The sequence below is a fragment of the Salmo salar genome, chromosome 10, assembly GCF_965601325.2.
Source record: "Salmo salar chromosome 10, fSalSal1, whole genome shotgun sequence".
Classification (NCBI taxonomy): domain Eukaryota; kingdom Metazoa; phylum Chordata; class Actinopteri; order Salmoniformes; family Salmonidae; genus Salmo; species Salmo salar.
The window spans coordinates 85,662,232-85,688,732 of record NC_138300.1 but is presented as its reverse complement, the minus strand read 5'-3'; the positions used below and the strand labels follow the sequence as shown (position 1 = coordinate 85,688,732).

Sequence of the window (26,501 nt, the reverse complement as noted above, 5' to 3'; positions counted from 1 at the left end):
ATTTTATGCTATTTTAATGGATAAAAAAAGTGTTTTTCTTTCAAAAACAAGGACATTTCTAAGTGACCCCAAACTTTTGAACGACGGCAGGGAGACGTGAGGGGAGTGGTTATTGAGGGGAGATATCTTGCAGCCCGCTGGCTCCAGCCCTGAGCCTTATATGGACTGCCTGCCCCAACAAGGCAAGGCTGTGGTTCATTAAGCCAGGGAGTGCTTGGGGATAAAAGAGGAAATGTCCTGCACACAGGGGAGGAACACGGGGAGAAGAAAGAGCACGGGGAGAAGAAAGAGCACGGGGAGAAGAAAGAGCACGGGGAGAAGAAAGAGCACGGGGAGAAGAAAGAGCACGGGGAGAAGAAAGAGCACGGGGAGAAGAAAGAGCACGGGGAGAAGAAAGAGCACGGGGAGAAGAAAGAGCACGGGGAGAAGAAAGAGCACGGGGAGAAGAAAGAGCACAGGGAGAAGAAAGAGCACGGGGAGAAGAAAGAGCACTAGCTGTGTGATTACCTGTTGTGACCTGGACTGTCTGATTACCCCCCTTGTGTACCGAACTGGATTGGCTGAGGACCTGAGTTTTAGGATTACCCCTGGAGAACGGAATGGACAACGAGACCAGTTTGTGGACTGTGAAATAGTTTGTGAATTCCCCCCTTTCCCCAGTGTACAAAAATCCCTAATAAACTCCCCATTTGCATCAGGGCACTGGTCGGTGATGACTGGGAAGGACCCCACACCCTTGAGCCTGCTACAATATGAATATAATATATATTCCAACATCAAAATCATGTTTTAACATTGTAAAATATTCCAGTAAAATCTATCATGTTGTCACGTTCTTGGAAATGAGCGGACCAAGGCGCAGCGTGAGTATAGTTCCACATATTTAAGTGAAACTAACAAAACAAAATAACAAAACTTACAAAGACCGTGAGGACGTAGTGCCCAAACACACTAACAATCAATCAATATCCCACAAAACACAGGTGGGGAAATAGCTACCTACATATGATCCCCAATCAGAGGCAACGATAAACAGCTGCCTCTAATTGGGAACCATATTAGCACCAACCTAGAAATAGACATGGTCATGCCCTGACCTACTACACCATAGAGAACCAAGGGCTCGCTATGGTCAGGGCGTGACAGTAGCCCCCCCCCCCCCCCCCAAAGGTGTGGACTCTGGCCGCAAAACCTGAAACCAAATGAGGAGGGTAGAGGGGGTGATTAGTGGCGGTGGCGGCTCCGGTGCAGGTCGTAGCCCCTGCCCAGACCCCGGATCCGGCCATCACACCGGGCTGAACGCCATGCCTGGACTGGGCATTGGCACAAAGGAAGACTCCGGACATGGAGCTGGGTTGGATGCCGTGCCTGGACTGGGTACCAGCGCAAAGGAGGACTCTGGCCCTGGAGCTGGGTTGGACGCCGTGCGTGGACTGGGCACCGGCGCAGAGGAAGGCTCCCACCTTGGAGCTGGACTGGACGCCGTGCCTGGACTGGCCACCGGCGCAGAGGAAGGCTCCCGCCCTGGAGCAGGACTGGATGCCTTGCCTGGAAGCTCCGGACCGTTGACCGTCGCTGGAGGTTCCGGACCATTGACCGTCACTGGAGGTTCCGGACCGTTGACCGTCGCTGGAGGTTCCGGACCATTGCCGGAGGTTCCGGACTGGGAACTGTCGCCGGAAGCTCTGGACTGGGAAGCGTCGCCGGAAGCTCTGGACTGTGAATGCACACTGGAGACCTAGTGCGTGGAGCCGGTACAGGTGGCACCGGAATGGTGACACGCACTTCAGGACGAGTGCAAGGAGCAGGCACAGGACGTACCGGACTGGGGACACGCACTTCAGGGCGAGTGCGAGGAGCAGGCACAGGACGTACCGGACTGGGGACACGCACTGGAGGCCTGATGCGTGGGGCCGGCACAGGTTGCACCGGACTGGTGACACGCTCTTCAGGGCGACACAGGTTTCACCAGACTGCTAAGTGGATCTTCTGGTCGAATGTTGAGCAGAACACACCTGCACAACATCTCTCTCATCTCTCTCTCCCAACTTCTCCATTGCTTCCCTGACAGTCTCTGGCTCTTCCCGCAGCTCAGCCACCAGCTCCATGTGCCCCCCCCCCCCCCCCCAAAAAAAATCTTGGGGTTTCTGTGGCTGTGGTCTGACGACACGCTCCTCCAGAATTTGCCATTCGGGCTCTGGCACTTTCCTCGGCTCGACCGCCAGGCCGCGAACCCTGGCATCGTCGCTGTCCTCAATTATTACCTTCCATCTGCCGCCAAGGAAGGATTTCGGCATCCACCCATCACTTCTTCCCATGTCCAAAACTCCTTTACTTGGTGAACACGCTGCTTGGTCCTGGTTTGTTGGGATATTCTGTCACGTTCTTGGAAATGAGCGGACCAAGGCGCAGCGTGAGTATAGTTCCACATATTTATTTAAGTGAAACTAACAAAACTTACAAAGACCGTCAGGACGTAGTGCCCAAACACACTAAAAATCAATCAATATCCCACAAAACACAGGTGGGGAAATAGCTACATAAATATGATCCCCAATCAGAGGCAACAATAAACAGCTGCCTCTAATTGGGAACCATATTAGAACCAACATAGAAATAGACATACTAGATCACCTATTCTATGTGCCACACTCAAAGTCCAAAGCTACCCAGTATTTTAGAAATCTCAGACACCTTAAGCTGAAGATGCAAAACTGCATTAACACAATTAACAACGCTCCTAGCTCTTCATTTGGTTTGCCGTCAGTCCCAGACCCCGCCTCTTGTATCTTCCATGACATGAGAGACTTATAAAGCAAAGCAGGTTCAGAATTTAAACCTGAGTTTCTGCATCAGCTGAGACTGCACCAACCAGATGCTAACAACACTTCCTACCTTAATATGGCGGTCTATTTAAGCTGACCAGGTTCTGCTCACCTATCCTCTGCTGCCGTTTGCTGCTACTGGTAGTATACATTTGTTTTTCTTGCTACACACCACCACCCCAACCTCCACCACCCCAACCTCCACCACCACCAAAACCTCCACCACCCAAACCTCCACCTGTTTGGTTCTGTTTTCCTTCCTGCAGGTGGATTGGTATAGTAAACAGTGCTCACTGCGTGTAGTTATTTTGTTATGTATTGACGCTTTGCTCTGACAGTGAGCTACCCTGACGGAGCAGAGCCTATTGCCAAGACGTATTGTATTGTTCATATTCTCTAATAAATGGTTAAACGAATACCTGGGGTTTCCTTTCTGAACTGTATTTATGCCTGGAGAGGGAGTCCTCCAGAGGGAGATACTGAGAGAGCATCTCAGACTGGCTGGCTCCAGGGTTTAGGCTCACAGGCCAAACAGATGTCTTTATATCCTCCTGTCTGCCCTCGTTATGGCAGCTGACTCTAATGAGCCCCCTAGTCCAGACCACCACTTGAAGGGCAACAGGACACTCACTCTCCCACAGGGGCTTCATAGCTTCTGTAGGAGTCAAAAGGAGATGTTTGATTGTCAGATGCCAGGTTGTTCCAGTAACTGGCAGAAATGTTCTATATTATTAGTGATTTATTCTTGATCAGATAATTCTTACCTGCTTCCCTAGAGCTTGCATAGAGTTAAACTCGATCTTTTCCCTCTTGATTCTGACCCAGTCAGGCTCTGCTGGTATCATAAAGGCTAGAATTATCTTGACCAGGATCAGGACATGCTGACAAACAAACACACATACACCTATGTCAGTTGGGCAGATAATGATACCGTAACATGCTGTGAATAAGACAACTGCTATAAACCATATACTGTACTGTTATGAACAAGATACTGTACCTCCACCAGGAAGGCTCCCCAAACCTAATTCCCCTCCCTCGTTCTGTACCTCCACCAGGATGGCGAAGAGTATGATGTTCTTGCCGCTGATCCCTCCCTCCAGACAGAACTCCTGGACGCGAGGGGACAGCAGTAGCAGCCAGCAGTTAGACATGACTGAGACAAAGCCCAGAACCTCAAACGCTGTCTGAAACATACACAGGCATACAATAATATGGTTACAGGCACATACAAGGACAGGAGCAAATACATGCAAATGTACACAGGGACATAGATGGGCACTGATTAGGAAATATCATTAACCACTACACGTTGCTCACATCTATTTATTTTCCAGATTTAGCTTCATAACACATTTCTGTCTGCATTAAAAATGCCCTCTCTGTTTGTTCAAATTCTCACATTCCCTCGCCCAAAACCCTCCTGACCTGCCACACCCCCATATTGGACACTGGTGCAGAGAATGGCTTGCGGAACAGTTTGCAAATCTTGTAGGCATCCCCTGGGATCTCTGTGACATTGTTGAGGAGCAGGAGGACGGCGGTGAGCGGGTACACACAGGAGAACAGACTCAAATATCCAAACTTCACCAGCAACTCAATGTACTCTGCAAACAGGCCCTGAAACGTAGCGACAGACGCAATAAGTTAATCACCAAAACAAAGAGACCCCTAACATACGACATGCAAATGTTACAGGGTTGAAATAGACATCCTTGGTTGTATGAGTTTTGCCATAATTAAGCAGCTAGGTTATGTATATGTGTGTATAGTTGTGGAGCCACCTGCTGTATTATTTGTGCAACTGCATCTCTGTGTATATATGTGCCTATGATCACGCAGGGTCCAACCAAAGAGTTGCTAAACTTTGATGGAGGTATGTATCGTGATCCATGCTGCACCCAGTGTTTTCACTTATAACATGATATCTAATGTCTGTTAGGCTGAAAACGATACTGTTTTATAATCCCTATGTTATGTGATAGTGTTACAGTTGTGTCCTGTATTTACAATTTGATTGACATTTTACAAAGTTAGCACGTTGCTGTACGCTAAAGGTTAGCTAGCGTCTGTCCTGTACTTTCCTTTCTAATGAGGTTAGTCACCCTGTGAAGAGTAAATGTATTTTAATTTCATGTCACTCAGATTTCATGACTTATTTGCAGTTGCTCTAAAGTTTGCAGGTACGTGCTCCCAAACTGTTATGGAACATTGTTATGTTACTGCACACGTGTATGGCCATCAGCTGGAGTTTATAAGATGAGTGCTCCTCTTTAGCCATGTTGTTAAAAATCTAAACAGCATTGTGTCCTTTGTTGGCCAAGCATATGAGAACCGTTACACAAATACACCCAACCCTGATTCTACCCCCTAAGGCACAGATGCAAAGAAACCAAGGCAGACGAGCACAACGAAGAGATATAGAGAAAAACAAAACAGACAAACACATTTTACATGGACTTACTGGAAAAGGGGGAAGTCTTCTCTGGGCTCTGAGTTTGTCCATCTCTAGGTTGTCTTCTTGCTCTTTCTTATGGGCAGCACTAAGGAAGCGGTCGACTATAAATGGCACCACCACCTCTGTACACTGGTTCACCAGCTGGTTCAAAATTAGCAGAGAGGCAAGCCTCTGTGTGCACAGATCGATAGTAAACAAACATAAATAGTTACATACTGTATACACACATACACACACACTGTCTGGGATCAATTACTACAGCCAGTGCACAGAGAGAACGTGATCTGTTCTGTTGTAGACCTAAAGAAAACAATCTATTTGAGATCCATCTACCCTTTAAAATTAGGTATTTCCACATTGTATAACTTTTCCTCCGGCCATAGACAAACAGTGCTGCCCAGCTGAAATCTCTTACCTTGCGTAGCAGTGGTAGGTCCTGTTTGTAAAAGGCAATGTGGAAGAGCACAGCAAAGTTGTTGAAGAAAGTAAACTGAAAATGAGAAAGGGAGATGTTGGCATATTATTTGACTGTATTATTTGGCATTAATAGACTGGTTTTATGCCCAACAACTTTCTATCCAAGCTGGGAGAGAGCGCAAGGACAGCTCATGTTATGCAGGTTCAGTAAGGCTATACAGCACAGTTGTATTTTTATTTTTTATCAGTTGGTGGTTGATTAGTATGCTGTTGTACAATTTGCAATGTTTGAATTTCCAACTTTAATTACTAAACAAGTCATTACATTATTGCCGCCAGCCAGCAGTTTAAATCAGGCAGCCTTGCAACACAAACCTTGCAGGGTTCCACAGAAACTGTGTTATGCGAGTGTACACCTACCTGTATCAGAATATATTTAGCTCTGCACCAGGGACTATTGCAACACATGTACAGTGCCTTTTGGAAAGTATTCAGATCCCTTGATTTTTTTCCACATTTTGTTACTTTACAGCCTTATTCTAAAATGGATTACATAAAAAATATCCTCATCAATTGATAAGGGATTTATATGTTTAAATGTAATGATTAAATAATTCTACCCTGAAACGTAACTAATTACTGATTATTAGTTATGTAGCATGTATTATGAATGATTAAAGTACTAAACGTAAGTCTCATAAGGTTTAGTAGAGACCCGGGAGGAAGAGAAATGTATGTGTGTATGAGTGTGCCTAAGAAAATAGCGAGAACAATTAGACTGTGTTTGACTCGACCTAGCGAGAACTTTGAGAAACTTATGAGAAGAAAGGGAGTAACTCTCAAGGTTCCTCTAATCTCGGGGGAAAGGAACAGACAGCGCTGGGTAGTGATATAACAGTGGTGAGAACTCCGGGGAGGGATACAAACCTTGGGGATTAGTCAAAGCTTATTGATTGTTAGTTATTATCATTGGGATTGAAAACTCTCGTGATAGCTTGGTCCTTCGACAGCCGGAACTGAATACCTGCTTCTGTCGGTCCAGGGAGACACTGAAACCGTGCACGGGTGGATGAAATATCCGTAGATTAAAGACCTGGCCCTTTGCTGAGGGTTCTTCATAGCCCGGTGGCAAACTGGTATGCGACAGAAGCGGTGACGAGATCCTACCAACATTGAAACCTCAGCTGCAAAAAACAAGGTCAGTGCGCTTTATTCACGGATTTGGGGGATAGCACCTGTATGATTGCATTAAGGATATTAACGGTAGAAAGCACACACATAGAGATTAATAGCACGTACACATAGATTGTGAGAAGAAGCATAATAACAACGATAGTAATTGAATGAACATGGGTAGTAAATCCTCAAAGGAGGTCCTGGAATTAACCGGGGATGAGAGGTAAATCTAACGCCCAAAGTGGAGAAAAGAAGTATGAATTTGATGGAAGTTTGGACGTAGAGAAGTTGGAACTAATGATAAGACAGAGACAACGAGAGTAATGAGAATCATCGCCAGAGAAATTCTTCAACCTTTAAATTAGGGCTATTTTCTGGGGAATTGTCTCGGTAGTACGTGCCTGATTTTAAAACTATAGACAATTATAAATAGGGTTATTTGCGAGGAGTCTCGGTTTAAACGGGTTACTACTCTGTCCCAGAAACTAGAATATGCATATAGTAGATTTGGATAGAAAACACTCTGAAGTTTCTAAAACTTTTAATGGTGAGTATAACAGAACTCATATGGCAGGCAAAAACCTGAGAAAAAGTCAAGCAGGAAGTGGGAAGTCTGGTGCTTGTAGTCCTTTCAAGTGATTGCCTTGACTGTATACAGTGACTTAGGGTTCATTTTGCACTTCCTAAAGCTTCCACTAGATGTCAGCAGTCTTTAGAACGGTGTTTGAAGATTCTATGGTGAATTTGAAGGGAATACCAGCTGTGGTAAACTGGTGTCCCATTATAAGGCATGGGCTCAAGTCACATAAGCACGCGCGTGGTGGATTTGGATAGTGAACCTAACGTGCGAACAAAATTGATTATTTGGAAATAAATATGAACTTTATCGAACATTTATTGTGGAGCTGGGATTCCTGGGAGTGCCTTCTGATGAAGATAATCAAAGGTAAGTGAATATTTATAATGTAATTTCTTAGTTTTATTGACTCCAAGATGGCGGGTTTCTGTTTGCTAGTTGTTAGTGTCATCTGGGCTGTACTCAGATTATTGTATATTGTGCTTTCGTCGTGTGTCACGCCCTGACCAGGTGAACTCTTCTATTTTGGTCAGGGTGTGGCATTTCTATAGTTTATTTTCTATGTTTTGGTATAGCCTTGCTTTGGGGTGTATTTCTATGTTGGGTTCTGTCGATTCCCAATCAGAGACAGCTGTCACTAGTTGCCTCTGATTGGGGAATCATATTTAAGTTCCTTTCCCCCCCACGATGTTTGTGGGTAGTTGTCTCTTTTTGTTGGAGCAGTAGCGATTCGTTTATTCTCTGTTTTGACCGTGTTATTTCCGTCTGTAATAAATAACATGAGTTCGCTCCCAGCTGCGCCTTGGTCCACTTCTTCCTTCCTGCACGACGATCGATACAGAACAACCCACCAAACCAGGACCAAGCAGCGGGAGGAAAAGGAGCGCGAGAGATGGGCTCGCGAGGGAAAGGAGTTCTGGACCTGGGAGGAGATCATGTCGGGGAAAGGACCCTGGCGGAAGGATTCCCAGGTCGAGGAGGTGATGCCAGCCGGTGGAAGGAGTCGCAGGCGGCGGTCGAGGAGGCCCGGAAGACTCCCCCAAGAATTTTTTTTTGGGGGGGGCTAATGGGGTGGTCCGGAAGGGCAGAGGAAGAGCCCAGACCACTGCTCTCGTGGGGGATAACGGCGAAGGAGGAGGCAGAGATGTGGCAGGTCCTGGAGGACCTGCGTAGGGACAGCGTGGAGGAAGAGCCTTGGGTGGCAGAGGTGCGCACGGTATCGCCAGTGCGCCTGCAAAGCCCAGTGCGCTCTGTGCCAGCGCCCCACATTTGCCGGGCTAGGGGGAGTGTTCAGCGAGGACGTGTTGTGCCGGCTCAGCGCTCCTGGCCTCCGGTGCCCCTTCTCGGTCCGATGTATCCTGCGCCGAGGACGCGCACTGTGTCTCCGGTACGGCTACACAGCCCAGTGCGTTCTGTGCCAGCGCTCCACACTTGCCAGGCTAAGGTGGGTGTTGAGCCAGAACGGGTGATGTCAGCTGTGCACTCCAGACCGCCAGTGCGCCTCCTCGGTCCAGGATATCCGGCGCCGCTTATGCGCACTGTGTCGCCGGTGTGAGGTCACAGTCCAGTTCGGCCCGTCCCTGCTCCCCGCACCAGGTTAGTGGTGCGTGTCCACAGTCCTGTCCGGCCCGTCCCTGCTCCCCGCACCAGGTTAGTGGTGCGTGTCCCCAGTCCTGTCCGGCCCGTCCCTGCTCCCCGCACCAGGTTAGTGGTGCGTGTCCCCAGTCCTGTCCGGCCCGTCCCTGCTCCCCGCACCAGGTTAGTGGTGCGTGTCCCCAGTCCTGTCCGGCCCATCCCTGCTCCCCGCACCAAGCCAGTGGTGCGTGTCCCCAGTCCTGTCCGGCCCGTCCCTGCTCCCCGCACCAGGTTAGTGGTGCGCATCCCCAGTCCAGTCCGGCCCGTCCCTGCTCCCCGCACCAGGTTGGTGGTGCGTGTCCCCGGTCCTGTCCGGCCTGTCCCTGTTCCCCGCACCAGGCCCACGGCGCGTGTCCACAGTCCGGCACGGCCTGTGTCCGGTCCACCGGTGACCAGTCCTGTTCCGGTCGGCGGCTCCGCTCCGGAGCCTGAGCATGCCGCTCCACCGTGGTCCAGTCCGGGCCAGAGGGGTAGGGCTAGGGTGGAGGCAGGGGGAGAAACACGCCCGGGGCCAGAGCCTCCACCGAGGGTGAGGCGCCCACCCGGGTCCCCCCCCTAATAGACTTTAGGTTGGTGCGCCGGGAGTACGCACCGTTGGAGGGGGGGTACTGTCACGCCCTGACCAGGTGAACTCTTCTATTTTGGTCAGGGTGTGGCATTTCTATAGTTTATTTTCTATGTTTTGGTATAGCCTTGCTTTGGGGCGTATTTCTATGTTGGGTTCTGTCGATTCCCAATCAGAGACAGCTGTCACTAGTTGCCTCTGATTGGGGAATCATATTTAAGTTCCTTTTCCCCCCACGATGTTTGTGGGTTGTTGTCTCTTTTTGTTGGAGCAGTAGCGATTCGTTTATTCTCTGTTTTGACCGTGTTATTTCCGTCTGTAATAAATAACATGAGTTCGCTCCCAGCTGCGCCTTGGTCCACTTCTTCCTTCCTGCACGACGATCGTTACATCGTGAACCATTTTTAAATTTGACAAAGCGATTACATTTAGGAGAGGTGTATCTATATTTCTGTGCATAACACTTCTATATTGATCCATTATTCGATGAGAATTTACGTACTATGTGTGCTCATTTTGCTCATTCACCGACAGGTTTGGAGGGAAAACATTTCTCAACATTACACGCCAATGTAAAATGCTGTTTTTGGATATAAATATGAACTTTATCGAGCAAAACATACATGTATTGTGTAACATAATGTCCTAGGAGTGTCATCTGATGAAGATCGTCAAAGGTTAGTGCTTCATTTAGCTGTGTTTTGGGTTTTTGTGATGCATCTAGTTGCTTGGAAAATGGCTGTGTGGTGTTTCTTGTGAAGTTTATGTCCTAACATAATCAAATTTTATGCTTTCGCCGTAAAGCCTTTTTGAAATCGGACAATGTGGTTAGATTAACAAGAACTTTATCTTTAAAATGGTGTAAAATAGTTGATTGTTTGAGAAAATGGAATTATGAGATTCTAGCTGTTTTAAATTTGGCGCTCTGATTTTCCACTGGCTGTTGTCAAAATCAATCCCGTTAATGGAATGAGAACGGGAAGGGGTCACCAACAGGTCAAAATTTGAGTTACTGATTGTCATTCAACTATTGGTATGTTTTGCCTGGAAAGATACTGTTGTTAGTGTTGGTTTAAGATATAAACCGAACGTTTTGATAGCTTGTTTAGTTTAAATTGAAAGACTAATTCGTTCAAAATAATAGCGAGGCGAGTTCGATAAAGTTCGTTGTCTGTTACCTAAATGGTCGAGTGAAATGACATATAGAGAATGGGAGTTGTATTTAAATAACTGAATCAAGGAAGAGACAGTTACCTAAATCTAATGTCGTGGACGAATCAGAATTAGTTGGGTAACATAGATAATTAAGATGTTTTATTAGTATAATATGCTTATTTGAGGTACTTGAGGTCAGATTTGTCGTCATGGGAATGTGTCTTTACTTATTCTTAAACCATGTGAAGGGATGGCGTGATTAATGGGGAACCAATGACTTGTCTCCACAATGTCTGTGAGCAAGTCACTCCCTCCTTTTCTTTATTGTGGGGAGGATTATGGCAGTAAATGGACCCTTGTATGTCCTCTTAGATCTCGCACTTATCCTGTGATAATATATGGCCTAGAGGCTCACTCTCAGTGAGCCTGTCCAGGAGTGGGAACAAGAGGTATCTTACTGAGGATGGGCCACTATGAGATAGCACTGACAAAGGAGATTTATGATGTATTTTGATAAGAACGCCTAAAAAGCATTCCAGAGGACATGAGCTAATGGTTCTGTTCTATACTGTACCCGGGAGGGGCGGTTGTAGGGGGACCAGATACTGGGCTATACAATGAACCCTGTTGACATAGCAGTTACTGTCTGCTGTGTTTTATGGATATCTGTCATACAAAACTTTGTGAACTGTTACTAAGTATCTGTGGTTTGTCAATGTATGTTGAAGGGGGTGTATCGTTGCTATAAAAGATCCCTGTAGCCATTGTGTAATCACCTTCCTGGTTCATTCGAGAGAGTGCATTATTGAAGGTCAAGAACTTTTGCAAAAGTATCTTAAGTATTAAAGATGTAGTTTAACTCGGACTGGTGTGTTTGTAACTCCTCATTTGGTAATGCGGAAATTAGCCACCACACTAATGAATTATAATGAGCGGATAGGTGATTGCGATAGAGTGGTACCCACCGAAATGTGTTTTTTATTCTAAAAGAGTTGAATGAAGTATTTTATAAATTTGGCGATTTACATGGTACTTTTAAAGTCTTGGACATTTCATAAGTGTAAAGCCGAAAGAGAGGAGAAAGTTGAAACATTGGTTTTAATCTTACGATAAGAGGTAAGGCAGAACGTTGTTTGAGTAGGGGTTATATTTTTGCCTACTGGTAAAAATAGGAGAGTTGGTTGTCCGCGCTGGCCTATATTTGGCGGTAAGCGATTCAGATCTGGATAGATTAATCGTAAAAGTTTTGTTATAGTTTCTGGTTATTAATTCTTGGTTTGATTGTTTAGTAACACCAGTGAATTTGAACAGGAAGTTAATGTATTCTAACATTATAATCCATTACGTGGAACAATGTCAGGTCAGTAAAGTGGATTGCAGGTTGAGTTAATTTTATTTTACAGGGACAGTGCACATTAATGACAGTTGTGTGTGTCTAATGGCAGAGTATTCCTATCAAGCACTTTGAGAGACTGTTTGCAGACAGACTGAATGGGTTTTAATGTTGCAAAGCAAGCTTGGTCCAAATTAGTCAAGTAGTATGTTAAGTAGGGCATTTTCATAGATTTGAAGTACAATAATGTATCCAAGGGTAGCGCATGTTCAATCACATAACCACTGAGGAAGTTTAAAACTAATGATTGGAGGGAGTACAAGGGAATTATCATTGTTATTAGGTTTTGTTTGTAGTCAACTTTTGGGTTTCTGAATCGGTGTAGTATAATGAAATAGAGCGCTTCATTGTCTTTCATTGGAATGTTTCCTGGAGCCACGATATCTTAAAGGGGTACACGCACATATGGAATTTTAGAAGTTTTATTTTCTGAGTTTTAATTAACTTTTTGGTGACAGGGGGCAGTATTCAGAAATTCAGATGAATAACATGCCCAAATTAAACGGCCTGCTACTCAGGCCCAGAAGGTAGGATATGCATAGTATTAGTAGATTTGGATAGAAAACACTCTGAAGTTTCTAAAACTGTTTGAATGATGTCTGTGAGTATAACAGAACTCATATGGCAGGCAAAAACCTGAGAAAAAAATCCAATCAGGAAGTGACTTGTAGTTTTTCTATCTAATCCCTATTCTAACTACAGTGTCTGTGGGGTCATTTTGCACTTCCTTAGGCTTCCACTAGATGTCAACAGTCTTTAGAACCTTGTTTTATGCTTCTACTGTTACTGGGCAGAGAATAGGAGCTGACTCAAGCCTGGGACCAGTGAGTTGTTTACTGCGTGAGCATGCAGGTGCGCGAGCAAGCAGGCGCACCCTTCCTTCTTTTTCCTCTGTAATGAATACGCTATTGTCCGGTTGGAATATTATCGAAGATTTATGTTAAAAAGACCCTAAGGATTGATTGTAAACATCGTTTGACATGTTTCTACGAGCGGTAATGGAACTATTTGACTTTTCGTCTCTGGTTTTGCGCTCTCGTGTTATGCCTTTGGATTAGTGATCTGAACGCGCGAACAAAATGGAGGTATTTGGACATAAATATGGAGTTTATCGAACAAAATGAACATTTCTTGTGGAAGTGGGAGTCCTGGGAGTGCATTACGACAAAGATCAGCAAAGGTAAGTGAAGATTTGTAATACTAATTCTGAGTTTAGTTGACTCCAGAACTTGGCGGGTAACTGTATAGCTTGCTTTGATAGCTTGCTGTATAGCTTGCTGTACTCAGAATATTGAAAAATGTGCTTTCGCCATAAAGCTATTTTAAAATCTGACACAGCGGTTCCATTAAGGAGAAGCGTATATATCATTCTTTCAATAACTGTTGTAAATTTTATCAACGTTTATGATGAGTATTTTTGTAAATTGATGTGCTCATTCACCGGCAGTTTTGGAGGGAATACATTTTCTGAACATCACGCACCAATGTAAAATGGGATTTATGGATATAAATATCAACTTTATCAAGAAAAACATACATGTATTGTATAACATTGAGTCCTGGGAGTGTCATCTGATGAAGATCATCAAAGGTTAGTGATTAATTTTAGCTGTATTTCTGGTTTATGTGACGCCTCTCCTTGCTTGGAAAATGGCTGTGTGGTTTTTCTTGTTTAGGCGCTGTCCTAACATAATCTAATGTTATGCTTTCGCCGTAAAGCCTTTTTGAAATCGGACACTGTGGTTGGATTAAGGATAATGTTATCTTTAAAATGGTGTATAATACTTGTATGTTTGAGAAATTTGAATTATGAGATTTTTGTTGTTTTGAATTTGCCGCCCTGCAATTTCACTGGCAGTTGATAGTGTGTACCGCGGGTGGGACGCTAGCGTCCCAGATGTCCCAGAGAGGTTTTAAACATGTGAATTATTTTGATAAAGGAATGTTTTGGGAACCTGAGATACAACATGTAGAAAATGTTTGATGGTTTTTCTTTAATTTGTCTAATATAGTAAGAAACACTTCTGTGAAGGGGTGGTATGACTTTTGACCTCTATCATGGCTTTCCTTTGTGGTCTGATCAGCCTCATTGAAAGGTCATTTGGATAGTGAATTTAAGGTAATTTGTAATACTGATTTTAAAGTAATTTGTGTAATTGATAATTATGATGGAGTTTATAGTTTTGACATACTTGTAATTTTAACAAATAAGAAGTAAGATAGGCCATAACCTTCCGACTAAGGGTAGACGTCCTTAAGTCTCTCTTCCTATGGCCATAAGGGTACAATAATTTTTCTTTGTGGAGTTGTTCAGATTAGTGATTTTGATCTGATTATGTTATTTTAATATCTTTTGACCAGTAGTGGTATTTTTATACATTATCTAGCTAAGTTTATTTGCCCTTAGGTAGTCAGCTGTTGTTGTATTCAGTGGAAGAGATTTAACACTACAAGGCTGTGGAATTGATATAATAGTATTATTATATTTTGTTGTTAAATAAGGTAATAGAGATGGCAAGAATAAGTTTAATAATGGTAGACTTATGTTAAGTATTTAGGACATATTCTAAGCCAACAGGACAGGGATATATGACATCTGTGGTGATCCAGGATCATTGAGAGTATCAGATAAACGTACTTAACTATGCAATAATCTTGATATTACTACCATAGACATGTTGATTTTTCTAAAATCCAGAAGTGCAAACAGGGAGACAGTGAGACAGTTAGTCAATAGGTGGAAACAGAACGAATATTTGACACTGACTGTTATGAGAAAGAGCGACGGACAGATAGAAGGAAGGGCAGATGGAGAAGTCCTCCCCTGCACTGCTGAGACCTTGATGGTTTGGGAGTAGCAGGAGGAGAGCATAAGCCAGGGTTGAGGGAAGATAGAAGTGACACAGAATGGGTAGATAATAGTTATTGAGTGGAGACCAGCATAGTTAAATTAAAAACAGGATTAGATGGCAGAGTGAAAGGCTCTCCCGATAAATGGGGTACAGAAATAATACCGTGACAGACAGAAAAGACCGAATGAAAGGGGAAGAGAATTTGGTTCGCTTAGCTTTAGGATATTAATTCATGGCGAGACTATCGGCTCCATTGGTTTTAAAAAAATATGAAAAGTTAGGAGGAGAGGCAGGTATTTTAGTTTTTATTTTAAGTTTATGTTTAGTAAATTCGCTAGGAAGAGATATGATGATTTTGTTGAACGTAGTTGTTACCCTAACCAAAAGTGGAATGAAAGCTTAGTTGGTTTCAGGAACTAAGGTGTTAGACACTGAACCATTGCCCAGAAATTATTCGGCACAGCAGGCTGAAATAGTAGCATTGACTAGAGCCTGCGAAATAAGAAAGGAGAGAACGGTTACTATTTACACAGACAGCACATAAATGCATTTAAAACCATACAAAGCAGCACAGATCTTACATCTAGCGGAACCCCTAGTGAACAGCCAATGGGATCGCATGGCGCGAAATACAAATACCTCAAAAATCCAATAATTTTAATTTTTCAAACATACGACTATTTTACACCATTTGAAAGATAAACCTCTCCTGAATCCAACCACGTTGTCCGATTTCAAAAAGGCTTTACAGCGAAAGCAAAACATTAGATTATGTCAGGAGAGTACCCAGCCAAAAATAATCACACAGCCATTTTTCAAGCAAGCATATATGTCACAAAATCCCAAACCACAGCTAAATGCAGCACTAACCTTTGATGATCTTCATCAGATGACACTCCTAGGACATTATGTTATACAATACATGCATGTTTTGTTCAATCAAGTTCATATTTATATAAAAAAAATTGTGATCAGGTGCATCCTGTTTCCATGGATCATCCTTGAGATGTTTCTACGACTTGATTGGAGTCCACCTGTGGTAAATTCAATTGATTCGACATGATGTGGAAAGGCACACACCTGTCTATATAAGGTCCCACAGATGACAGTGCATGTCAGAGCAAAAACCAAGCCATGAGGTCGAAGGAATTGTCTGTAAAACTCCAAGACAGGATTGTGTCGAGGCAAAGATCTGGGGAATGGTACCAAAAGATGTCTGCAGCATTGAAGGTCACCAAGAACACAGTGGCCTCCATCATTCTTAAATGGAAGAAGTTTGTAACCACCAAGACTCTTCCTAGAGCTGGCCTCCTGGCCAAACTGAGCATTCCGGGGAAAAGGGCCTTGGTCAGGGAGGTGACCAAGAACCCGATGGTCACTTTGATAGAGCTGCAGAGTTCCTCTGTGGAGATGGGAGAACCTTTCAGAAGGACAATCATCTCTGCAGCACTATACCAATCAGGCTTTTATGGTAGTGTGGCCAGATGGAAGCCACTCCCCAGTAAAATGCACATGACAGCCCGCTTGGAGTTTGCCAAAAGGCACCTAAAGACTCTCAGACCATGAGAAGCAAGATTCTCTGGTCTGATGAAACCAAGATTGAACTCTTTTGCCTGAATGACAACCATCATGTCTGAAGGAAACCTGACACCATCCCTAAAGTGAAGCATGGTGATGGCAGTATCATGCTGTGGGGATGTTTTTCAACTGCAGGGACTGGGAGACCAGTCAGGATCGAGGGAAAGATTAACTTTTTAAGGTATAGGGGGCAGTATTTTCGATTTCGGATGAAAAGCATGCCCAGAGTAAACTGCCTAATACCCGGGCCCAGAGTCAAATATTTGCATATTATTAGTAGATTTGGATAGAAAACACTCTGAAGTTTCTAAAACTGTTTGAATGATGTCTGTGAGTATAACAGAACTCATATGGCAGGCAAAAACCCGAGAAAAATCCAACCAGGAAGTGGGAAATCTGATGCTTGTAGTCTTTTCAAGTCATTGCCTATCTAACACACAGTGACACAGGGTTCATTTTGCACTTCCTAAGGCTTCCACTAGATGTCAACAGTCTTTAGAACCTTGTTTCAGGCTTTTGCAGTGAACAGAGAATGAACAAGAAGGCCGGGAAGTTGGTGACTCAGAAAATGACATGAGTTCACGTGATGAGGTAGCTGTGTTCCATAACGTTTTTCAAGACATTGGAATCGTCCGGTTGGAATATTATGGAAGTTTTATGTTAAAAAGGCCCTAAAGATTGATGCTATACAACGTTTGACATGTTTCTACGAACGTAAATATAACTTTTTTTTACTTTTCATCGTGAAATTTCCAGCACGCTTCCTACATTTGGAGTAGCTTACTGAACGCACAAACAACAAGGAGGTATTTGGACATAAATTATGGACTTTATCGAACAAAACAGCATTTATTGTGGACCTGGGAATCCCTGGAAGTGCCTTCTGATGAAAATCATCAAAGGTAAGTGAATATTTATAATGCTATTTATGATTTTAGATGACTCCAAAATGGCAGGTATCTGTATTGCCTGATGTATTTTTCTGAGCGCCGTACTCAGATTATTGCAAAGTGTGCTTTCCCCGTGAAGCTTTTTTGAAATCTGTCACAGCGGTTGCATTAAGGAGATGTTTATCTATAATTCTTTGAATAACAGTTTAATATTTTATCAACGTTTATGATGAGTATTTTTGTAAATTGTTGTGCTGATTCACCGGCAGTTTTGGAGGCAAAATATTTTCTGAACATCACGCGCCAATGTAAAATGTTTTTTTTTTATATAAATATGAACTTTATCGAACAAAACATACATGTATTGTGTAACATTGAGTCCTAGGAGTGTCATCTGATGAAGATTGTCAAAGGTTAGTGCTTAATTTTAGCTGTATTTCTGGTTTTTGTGACCCCTCTCCTGCTTGGAAAATGGATGTGTGCTTTTTCTTGTGTAGGCACTGTCCTAACATAATCTAACTTTATGCTTTCGCTAGCGTCCCATGTAGCCCATAGAAGTTAACAGAGCAAATTACAGAGAGATCCTTGATGAAAACCTGCTCCAGAGTGCTCAGGACCTCAGACTGGAGTGAAGATTAACCTTCCAACAGGACAATGACCCGAAGCACACAGCCAAGACAACGCAGGATTGGTTTCAGGACAAGTCTCTGAATGGCCTTGAGTGGCCCAGCCAGAGCCTAGACTTGAACCCGATCGGACATCTCTGGAGCGACCTGAAAATAGCTGAGCAGCGACGCTCCCAATCCAACCTGACAGAGTTTGAGAGGATCTGCAGAAAAGAATGGGAGAAGCTCCCCAAATATATGTTTGCCAAGCTTGTAGTGTTGTACCCAAGAAGACTCCAGGCTGTAATCGCTGCCAAAGGTGCTTCAACAAAGTAGTGGGTCTGAAAACCTATGTAAATGTGATATTTCAGTTTTTTTTATTCTAAAAAACAGTTTTTGCTTTGTCATTATGGGGTATTGGGTAGATTGATGAGGAAAACATTTTTTTCATACATTTTAGAATAAGGCTGTAGTGTAACAAAATGTGGAAACAGTGAAGGAGTCTGAATACTTTCCGTATGCACTGTATATATTCAGTAAGAATATACAGTAGAGAAAGGGGCGACCAGAGGAGAGGGAGGAAGAGGAGAATAGACTGACAGATGGGGAAGGAAGACTGACTGACCAGGAGGACTTTGGTGATATGATGGTTCTGGAAGGAGGACTCCTCTCGGTGGTTTTCTATGAGGAGAAATCAGATTGATTTTCAGTGGACTTATCACACACAAACTGTGATACTTTGCATCCAATTGCATTCTCTATTATTCTATGAATCTGCTCTTTGGTGAACTTAGCTCTGTGTTCCCAAACATTCTAACCCCTACTGCAATTATTCATCAACCTCACACTTATTTTCTCTCTCCCTCTTCTCTAACCCCTTCTATCATCTCTTCCCTATCTAACTAATCTCCCTCCCCATTGCCCAGTGCCCTCTCTTACCCCACTTGGTGAGTTGCATGGCCACAGCGTGGTACACAGTCTTTAATATGTTGGTGTAGACTGTGTGGGCCATGGAGGGCAGGTAGAGCAGAGCTCCAGAGAACAGGGAGCCGCTGTCCTGATGGAAGCCCTGTACCAGGGCCTCTCCGTGGTAGAAACCTGTCATCCCCAGCACCACCAGTCCCAGGAACAACCCCACTAGGGGCAACGACACCAGGCCCACACGCAGCTGCCTCTGCCACTCCGGGAACAGGGGCTCCAGACGGCCTGTCACAGGGTTGAGCCCCAGGGTGCCTTGGAAGCCGGGGCGGGGCTCGGCGAAACGCTCGGTCAGGTGCCGTGTGCCCCAACGGTGGGAGAGGGAGGAGCTCCGGCGCTTCCAGAACTCGATGAACAGCGTGGACCACAGCATGCTGAATACAGCCTGTACCATGTGACCGCTGACAGATGGGCCATAATCTTCCTCCTCCATCACCCCCTCCACGGCCTGCTCCTTCACCACCCCACCACCTCCAGGCAGCAGAAAGGTCAGGACCAGGCCCAGGAAGGCAGGGGGCACCAGGGCCCAGGTATAGAATTGCAGAAAGCTGAAGTAAAATGCCATGGTGCCTCCGAAGTATGACTGGATCGCATCTGCACAGGAAGAGAGCGATCATTATTAGGACAAAGGAGTAAATATTTGTGGAGGTGCCAGAGCTGGGCGATATGGACAAAAAGTCCTATCGCGATAAATTGATCTATTTTGCTCGATAACAACAAATACAACGATAAACCCCCAAAAATAAATGGACAGTTACTTTACATTAGCGGCAGGGCTCTGGATTTTTCAGTAAGACTACTGAGATGGTAGCCGATGATTAAAACAGTAAGCTATTTCATCTTTCAAGCTACAGGACTGCTTATGTTCCGGAATTCTTCCGATGGCATTGAGGAGCACAGCACATCAGTCACTGGCTTCATGAATAAGTGCATTGATGACGTTGTCCCTACAGTGACTATACGTACATACCCCAACCAGACGCCATGGATTAAAGGCAACATCCGCGCTGAGCTAAAGGGTAGAGCTGCCGCTTTCACGGAGCAGGACTCTAACCCGGACACTTATAAGAATCCCGTTATGCCCTCCGATGAACCATCAAACAGGCAAAGCGTCAATACAGGACTAAGATTGAATCGTACTACACTGGCTCCGAAGCTCGTCGGCTGTGGCAGGGCTGGCAAACTATTACAGACTACAAAGGGAAGCACAGCCGAGAGCTGCCCAGTGACACGAGCCTACCAGATGAGCTAAATAACTTCTATGTTCGCTTCGAGGCAAGTAACACTGACACATGCATGAGAGCATCAGCTGTCCAGATGACTGTGTGACCACACTCTCCATAGCCGATGTGAGTAAGACCATTAAACAGGTCAACATTCATAAGGCCAGATGGATTACCAGAACGTGTACTCCGAGCATGTGCTGACCAACTGGCAAGTGTCTTCACTGACATTTTCAACCTGTCCCTGACTGAGTCTGTAATACTAACATGTTTCAAGCAGACCACCATAGTCACTGTGTCCAGGAACACTAAGGTAACCTGTCTAAATGACTACCAACCCGTAGCACTCACGTCTGTAGCCATGAAGTGCTTTGAAAGGCTGGCCATGGCTCACATCAACATCATTATCGCTGAAACCTTAGACCCTCTCTAATTTGCATACCGCACCAACAGATCCACAGTTGATGCAATCTCTATTGCACTCCACACTGCCCTTTCCCACCTGGACAAAAGGAACACCTATGTGAGAATGCTATTCATTGACTACAGCTCAGCGGTCAACACGATGCTGCCCTCAAAGCTCATCACTAAGCTAAGGACCCTGGGACTAAACACTTCCCTCTGCAACTGGATCCTGGACTTCCTGATGGGCCGCCCCCAGTTGGTAAGGGTAGGTAACAACACATCTGCCACACTGATCCTCAACACGGGGGCCACTCAGGGGTGCATGCTCAGCCCCCTCCAGTACTCCCTGTTCACTCATGACTGCATGGCCAGGCATGGCTCCAACACCATCATTAAGTTTGCCAACAACACAACAGTATGCTTGATCAACGACAAAGATGAGACAGCCTATAGGGAGGAGGTGCCAGGATAACAACCTCTCCCTCAACATGATCAAGACAAAGGAGATGTTTGTGGACTATAGGAAAAGGAGGACCAAGCACGCCCCCATTCTCATTGACCGGGCTGTAGTGGAGCAGGTCGAGAGCTTCAAGTACCTTGGTGTCCACATCACTAACAAACTATCATGGTCCAAACACACCAAGACAGTCGTGAAGAGGACACGACAATGTCTATTCCCCCTCAGGAGACTGAAAAGATTTTGCATGGGTCCTCAGATTCTCAAAAAGTTCTACAGCTGCACCATCGAGAGCATCCTGACTGGTTGCATCACTGCCTGGTACGGCGCTTGCTCAGCCTTCGAACGCAAAGGCACTACAGAGGGTAGTGCGTACGGCCCAGTACATCACTAGGGCCAAGCTTCCTGCAATTCAGGACCTCTATACCAGGTGGTGTCAGAGGAAGGCCCTAAAAATTGTCAAAGACTCCAGCCACCCTAGTCATAGACTGTTCTTTCTGCTACCGCACGGCAAGCAGTGCCGGAGCGCCAAGTCTAGGTCCAAAAGGCTTCTTAACAGCTTCTATCCCCAAGCCATAGGACTCCTGAACAGCTAATCAAATGGCTACCCATACTATTTGCATTGTCTCCCCCCCTCTTTTACACTGCTGCTACTCTCTGTTTAGTATCTATGCATAGTCACTTTAACTCTACCTACATGTACATATTGCCTCAATTACCTAAACAAACTGTGCCCCCACACATTGACTCTGTACCGGTACCCCCTGTATATAGCCTCATTACTGTTATTTTACTGCTGCTCTTTAATTATTTGTTATTTTAATTCAAATATTTTGCTGATCTATTTTTTGCTTCAGACTTATTTTTCTTAACTGTATTGTTGGTTAAGGGCTTGTAAGTAAGCATTTCACTGTAAGGTGACAACTGTTGTATTCGGGGGATGTGAAAAAAAACATTTGATTTGATATGATATGATTGATATTTTGATGTGCAACCTGTCAAAATAGGATCCAGAATTATGAGATTTATTTTGTTGACATTTTTGTGCATATTGGCCTAGAGCCTATACACGCTTCGAAAAAAAGGTTTTATCTAGAACCTAAAACGGTTCTTCTTCTGTCCCCATAGGAGAACCCTTTAAATAACCCTTTTTGGTTCCAGGAAGAACCATATTGTGTTCCATGTAGAACCCTTTTCCCAGAGTGTTCTACATGGATCCCAATGGGGACAGCCAAATAACCATTTTGGAACCCCATTTTTTCTAAGAGTGTATTATTCAGCACCTGAGGAAGTGGGAAATCAAAACACTTAGCTAGATTGCTAACTCTAAAAAAATGATGTCACTTTTTTTTGTTTGTGTTTACTGTATGTTGTTGTTTACCGAGAGGCTGTCTCCATATCTGCTTCTTAGAGTACCACCTTCTGCAGACGTCATTCAGTCTCTGCTGGTCATGTAGAGGGAAGATGTCCTTTATCACTCCTGCCCTCACCAGCTTCTGACCTACAGCACAGAGACAGGATGGAAGGGCTACATCAGGGAACTGTACAATACCTCTACCATTGTTACACATACAGACGGGTAACATAGCCAGAAGCTTGGCTGTATTACATTGTTAACACTATCCAGCATATGTAAGGGACAGTGTGTACTAGTTTTCAGACGAATACAGATCACAGAGCAGTGAGAGAGGACCGGAGAGAGCACTGAAATGATCAGCCAGAGGTGGTGCTCTGCTCTGTTGCAGAACAGCTTAGCTAAGCAAGATCATGACATAGAAGACAGAACATGCTGAGGTAAGCAAATGGCACACATGTGCACAAGCAATATATTGACAGATGTGCCAAATTGTATACTTTCAATTTTCATGTTTATATTATTCAATGTTCATAAATTAATGTAAGAAATGTGTTATTAAAATCAAAATACCACTCATATTACAGAGCAAGCGGTAAAGCTTTATATGACACCAACTTTTGATTTGTAGCACCTTGTATCACACCATTACAGTCTTAAAGGAGGCCTGGGTAAGTCCACAAATAACCTAACTTCAATTAATTATTTCTCAAGTATGTTTAAAGATACAAATGTCAAATATATGTAAACAATACCTTCTCCAAAGGAAAAATCCCCCAAATCTTGGTCCTTATTTGTTTTAGTTTTGAAGGAATCACCCAACATCCCCATTTACATCACTCTATTCACATACCTACACACACCACACACACACACACACACACACACACACACACACACACACACACACACACACACACACACACACACACACACACACACACACACACACACACACACACGTAAAGACCCACAGATGTTCTCCCAGGCCTCCAGGACCCTCAGAGCCTCTGGGACTCCAGGGATTCTCTGCTTCTTCTGGGCCTGTAGAGAGTCCAGCTCATTCTTGACTATGTACTGACGCTCCGCTAGCGTCAGGAACTCCTGCATGTCATCTAGTAACACAGAGGACGGGCGTCAATCAAGACTGTCATATACAGTACCAGTCAAAAGTTTGGACACACCTACTCATTCAAATGTTTTTCTTTATGATTACTACTTTCTACACTGTAGAAATAGTGAAGACATCAAAACTATGATTTTTTTATTTAACTAGGCAAGTCAGATAAGAACAAATTCTTATTTACAATGACGGCCTACTGGGGAACAGTGGGTTAACTGCCTTGTTCAAGGGCAGAACAACAGAGTACCTTGTCAGCTCAGGGATTAGATCCAGCAGGCTTTTGGTTACTGGCCCAACACTCTAACCACTAGGCTACCTGTCGCCTCCATCCCTATGAAATAACACATGGAATCATGTAGTAACCAAAAAAGTGTTAAACAAATCTAAATATATTTTATATTTGAGATTCTTCAAAGTAGCCACCCTTTGCTTTGATGACAGCTTTGCACACTCTTGGCATTCTCTCAACCAGCTTCTTGAGGTAGTCACCTGGAATGCATTTCAATTAACAGGTGTGCCTTGTTAAAGGTTAATTTGTGGAATTTCTTTCCTTATTAATGCGTTTGAGCCAATCATTGTGTTGTGACAAGGTAGGGGTGGTATACAGAAGATAGCCCTATTTGGTAAAAGACCAAGTCCATATTATGGCAAGATCAGCTCAAATAAGCAAAGAGAAACGACAGTCCATCATTACTTTAAAACATGAAGGTCAGTCAATCCGGAAAATTTCATGAACTGTCTGTGATTTATTTAGAATTCTAGGCACACTTATCCAGCATGACTACGAAAGCATTCTGCAGCGATGCGCCATCCCATCTGGTTTGCGCTTAGTGGGACTATCATTTGTTTTCAATAGGACAATGACCCAAAACACACCTCCAGGCTGTGTAAGGGCTATTTGACCAAGGGGAATGATGGAGTGCTGCATCAGACGACCTGGCCTCCACAATCCCCGACCTCAACCAAATTGAGATGGTTTAGGATGAGTCAGAGCGCAGAGTGAAGGAAAAGCAGCCAACAAGTGCTCAGCATATGTGGGAACTCCTTCAAGGCTTTTGGAAAAGCATTCCTCATGAAGCTGGTTTAGAGAGGGTGAAGCTGTCAAAGGCAAAGGGTGGCTACTTTGAAGAATCTAAAATCTAAAATATATTTTCATTAGTTTAACACTTTTTTGGGGTTACTACATGAATCCATGTGTGTTATTTGATAGTTTTGATGTCTTCACTATTATTATACAATGTAGAAAATTGTACAAATAAATAAAAGACCTTGAATGGTACTGTATATTACCTTTAATATGTAATGTTGTCTATATTACCACACTATTACAACATTGAATGTGTATTTTGTTGATTCTATTCCTACAGAAGGTGTATTAGGTGCTGAAGATCTGTTACAACTTGTAACTGCTATTACCTTTAATATCCCTCTACTCTTCCCCCAGTATTACCAACATTCTTACCGACATTGGTGAAGTTGTCTCTGTCGTGGTAGGAGAAAGAAGCCATCTCTTCATTGCGGTATTTCTTACACAAACCCAGATCCTCCGTGGCTCTGAGAAGGGTGCAGCGAGGAGCAGACACCACGATCACATCCCCACACTCATCCTCTCCAGGGTGGGCCAGCAATGCTGCTCCTAGTCCAGTAAGGAGGAGAGGGTCAACTACAGTACTCCTGCCTCTACTGCAGTGATCTTAGTATATGCTTTGGTTTCAGCCCAGTAATTATTGACACTTAATTCAGCTAATAAACTAAGACACACGGATTTCCCCTGCAGTTGTATTGTGCAACGTTTCATCAGGATTAACCTGATGTGGGTACACTACTTTGAAACTAGAGACTCAACTAATAAGCTAATCATCAAGCCCAGGTGAATCAGTTGAATCTGATTTGTTAATAGCACTCGGATGGAACAAAACAAGCAACACAGACTGAAGAACAGTCAGACCTCTGATCTGCTGCTGTCCGTATCCGATATGACCTCTCACCTCCATGTCTCTTTGAAGCTTCAATCAGGGAGATGAGCCATCTCTTGGTGACAGGCTGGACGTTGTCTGACAGCTGGATGAGGACCAGGGGCTCCACCTGCTCAGACACACAGCAGGGACAGCTGACCTGCGTCCATGAGTCCTGGGGCAGGACCTTGGTCTGTGTCTGGACAGAGCCTTTATCACCCAGCGACATCATCACGTCCCTGTGGAGAGGCAGTGTGAGGAGGACAAGGAGTTTTACTGTATCTGTTAACCACTCTGTAATCCACACATTTACAAGGGTCATTCAAACAACAGCAACAAAAAGGTACAACAAAGAGGATTCGACACCCACCGTCTGAGTGTTCTAAAATGGTTTCTGTAGTTAGACATTATTTGGTTGAAATATAATTTGATCTGAGAAATTAAGCTAATAGATTGCACCTAAATTGGCCAATTTAATTTATAGGATTTATATAATATTCAATAAATATAGTACCCAACATCCAATTTGGACTAACCTTCTTCCTAACTGAAATGACATGGGGGTCATACGGGGTTTTGATTGCTCTGGGTTTTGTTCACCTGCATCTGGTTGTCTTGACTTACAGAGTTGCAGGACTGAGATGAAAGGTCTACTTGTTTGGCTTGATAGCTAGCTAGCTGGCTATTTGAACAACAAATGCATGCGGTGGGCGGGGATGGCAGAGAAGGCTAAGGGGCTAGTTCCTAACCACTGTCGATGTGTAGTGGCTTTTCAGAGCTATTTCAGCAGCCGTAACACATTATCGGCAAGGGAGGACCAGTATTGCGGATTTTGTTATATTCCTGTCACGTTTTTTTATATGTATGTACCGTGTGTTTT

General features: G+C 44.1%; 1 protein-coding gene across 1 annotated transcript; it reads right to left on the bottom strand.

Annotated features, from left to right (window-relative positions):
- Positions 1 to 581: 581 nt before the first annotated feature.
- On the bottom strand, positions 582 to 25,850 carry LOC106560924 (anoctamin-10-like). Its single transcript, XM_082956622.1, has 12 exons — positions 25,655 to 25,850; positions 25,129 to 25,302; positions 23,518 to 23,658; positions 22,571 to 22,690; positions 19,066 to 19,698; positions 18,752 to 18,807; positions 5,699 to 5,773; positions 5,290 to 5,454; positions 4,254 to 4,445; positions 3,875 to 4,012; positions 3,590 to 3,706; positions 582 to 587 (listed from the first exon to the last, which is right to left on the bottom strand). Exons 1-12 carry the CDS (start codon positions 25,848 to 25,850, stop codon positions 582 to 584), a joined length of 2,013 nt encoding a protein of 670 aa, XP_082812748.1.
- Between the last annotated feature and the right edge of the window lie 651 nt (positions 25,851 to 26,501).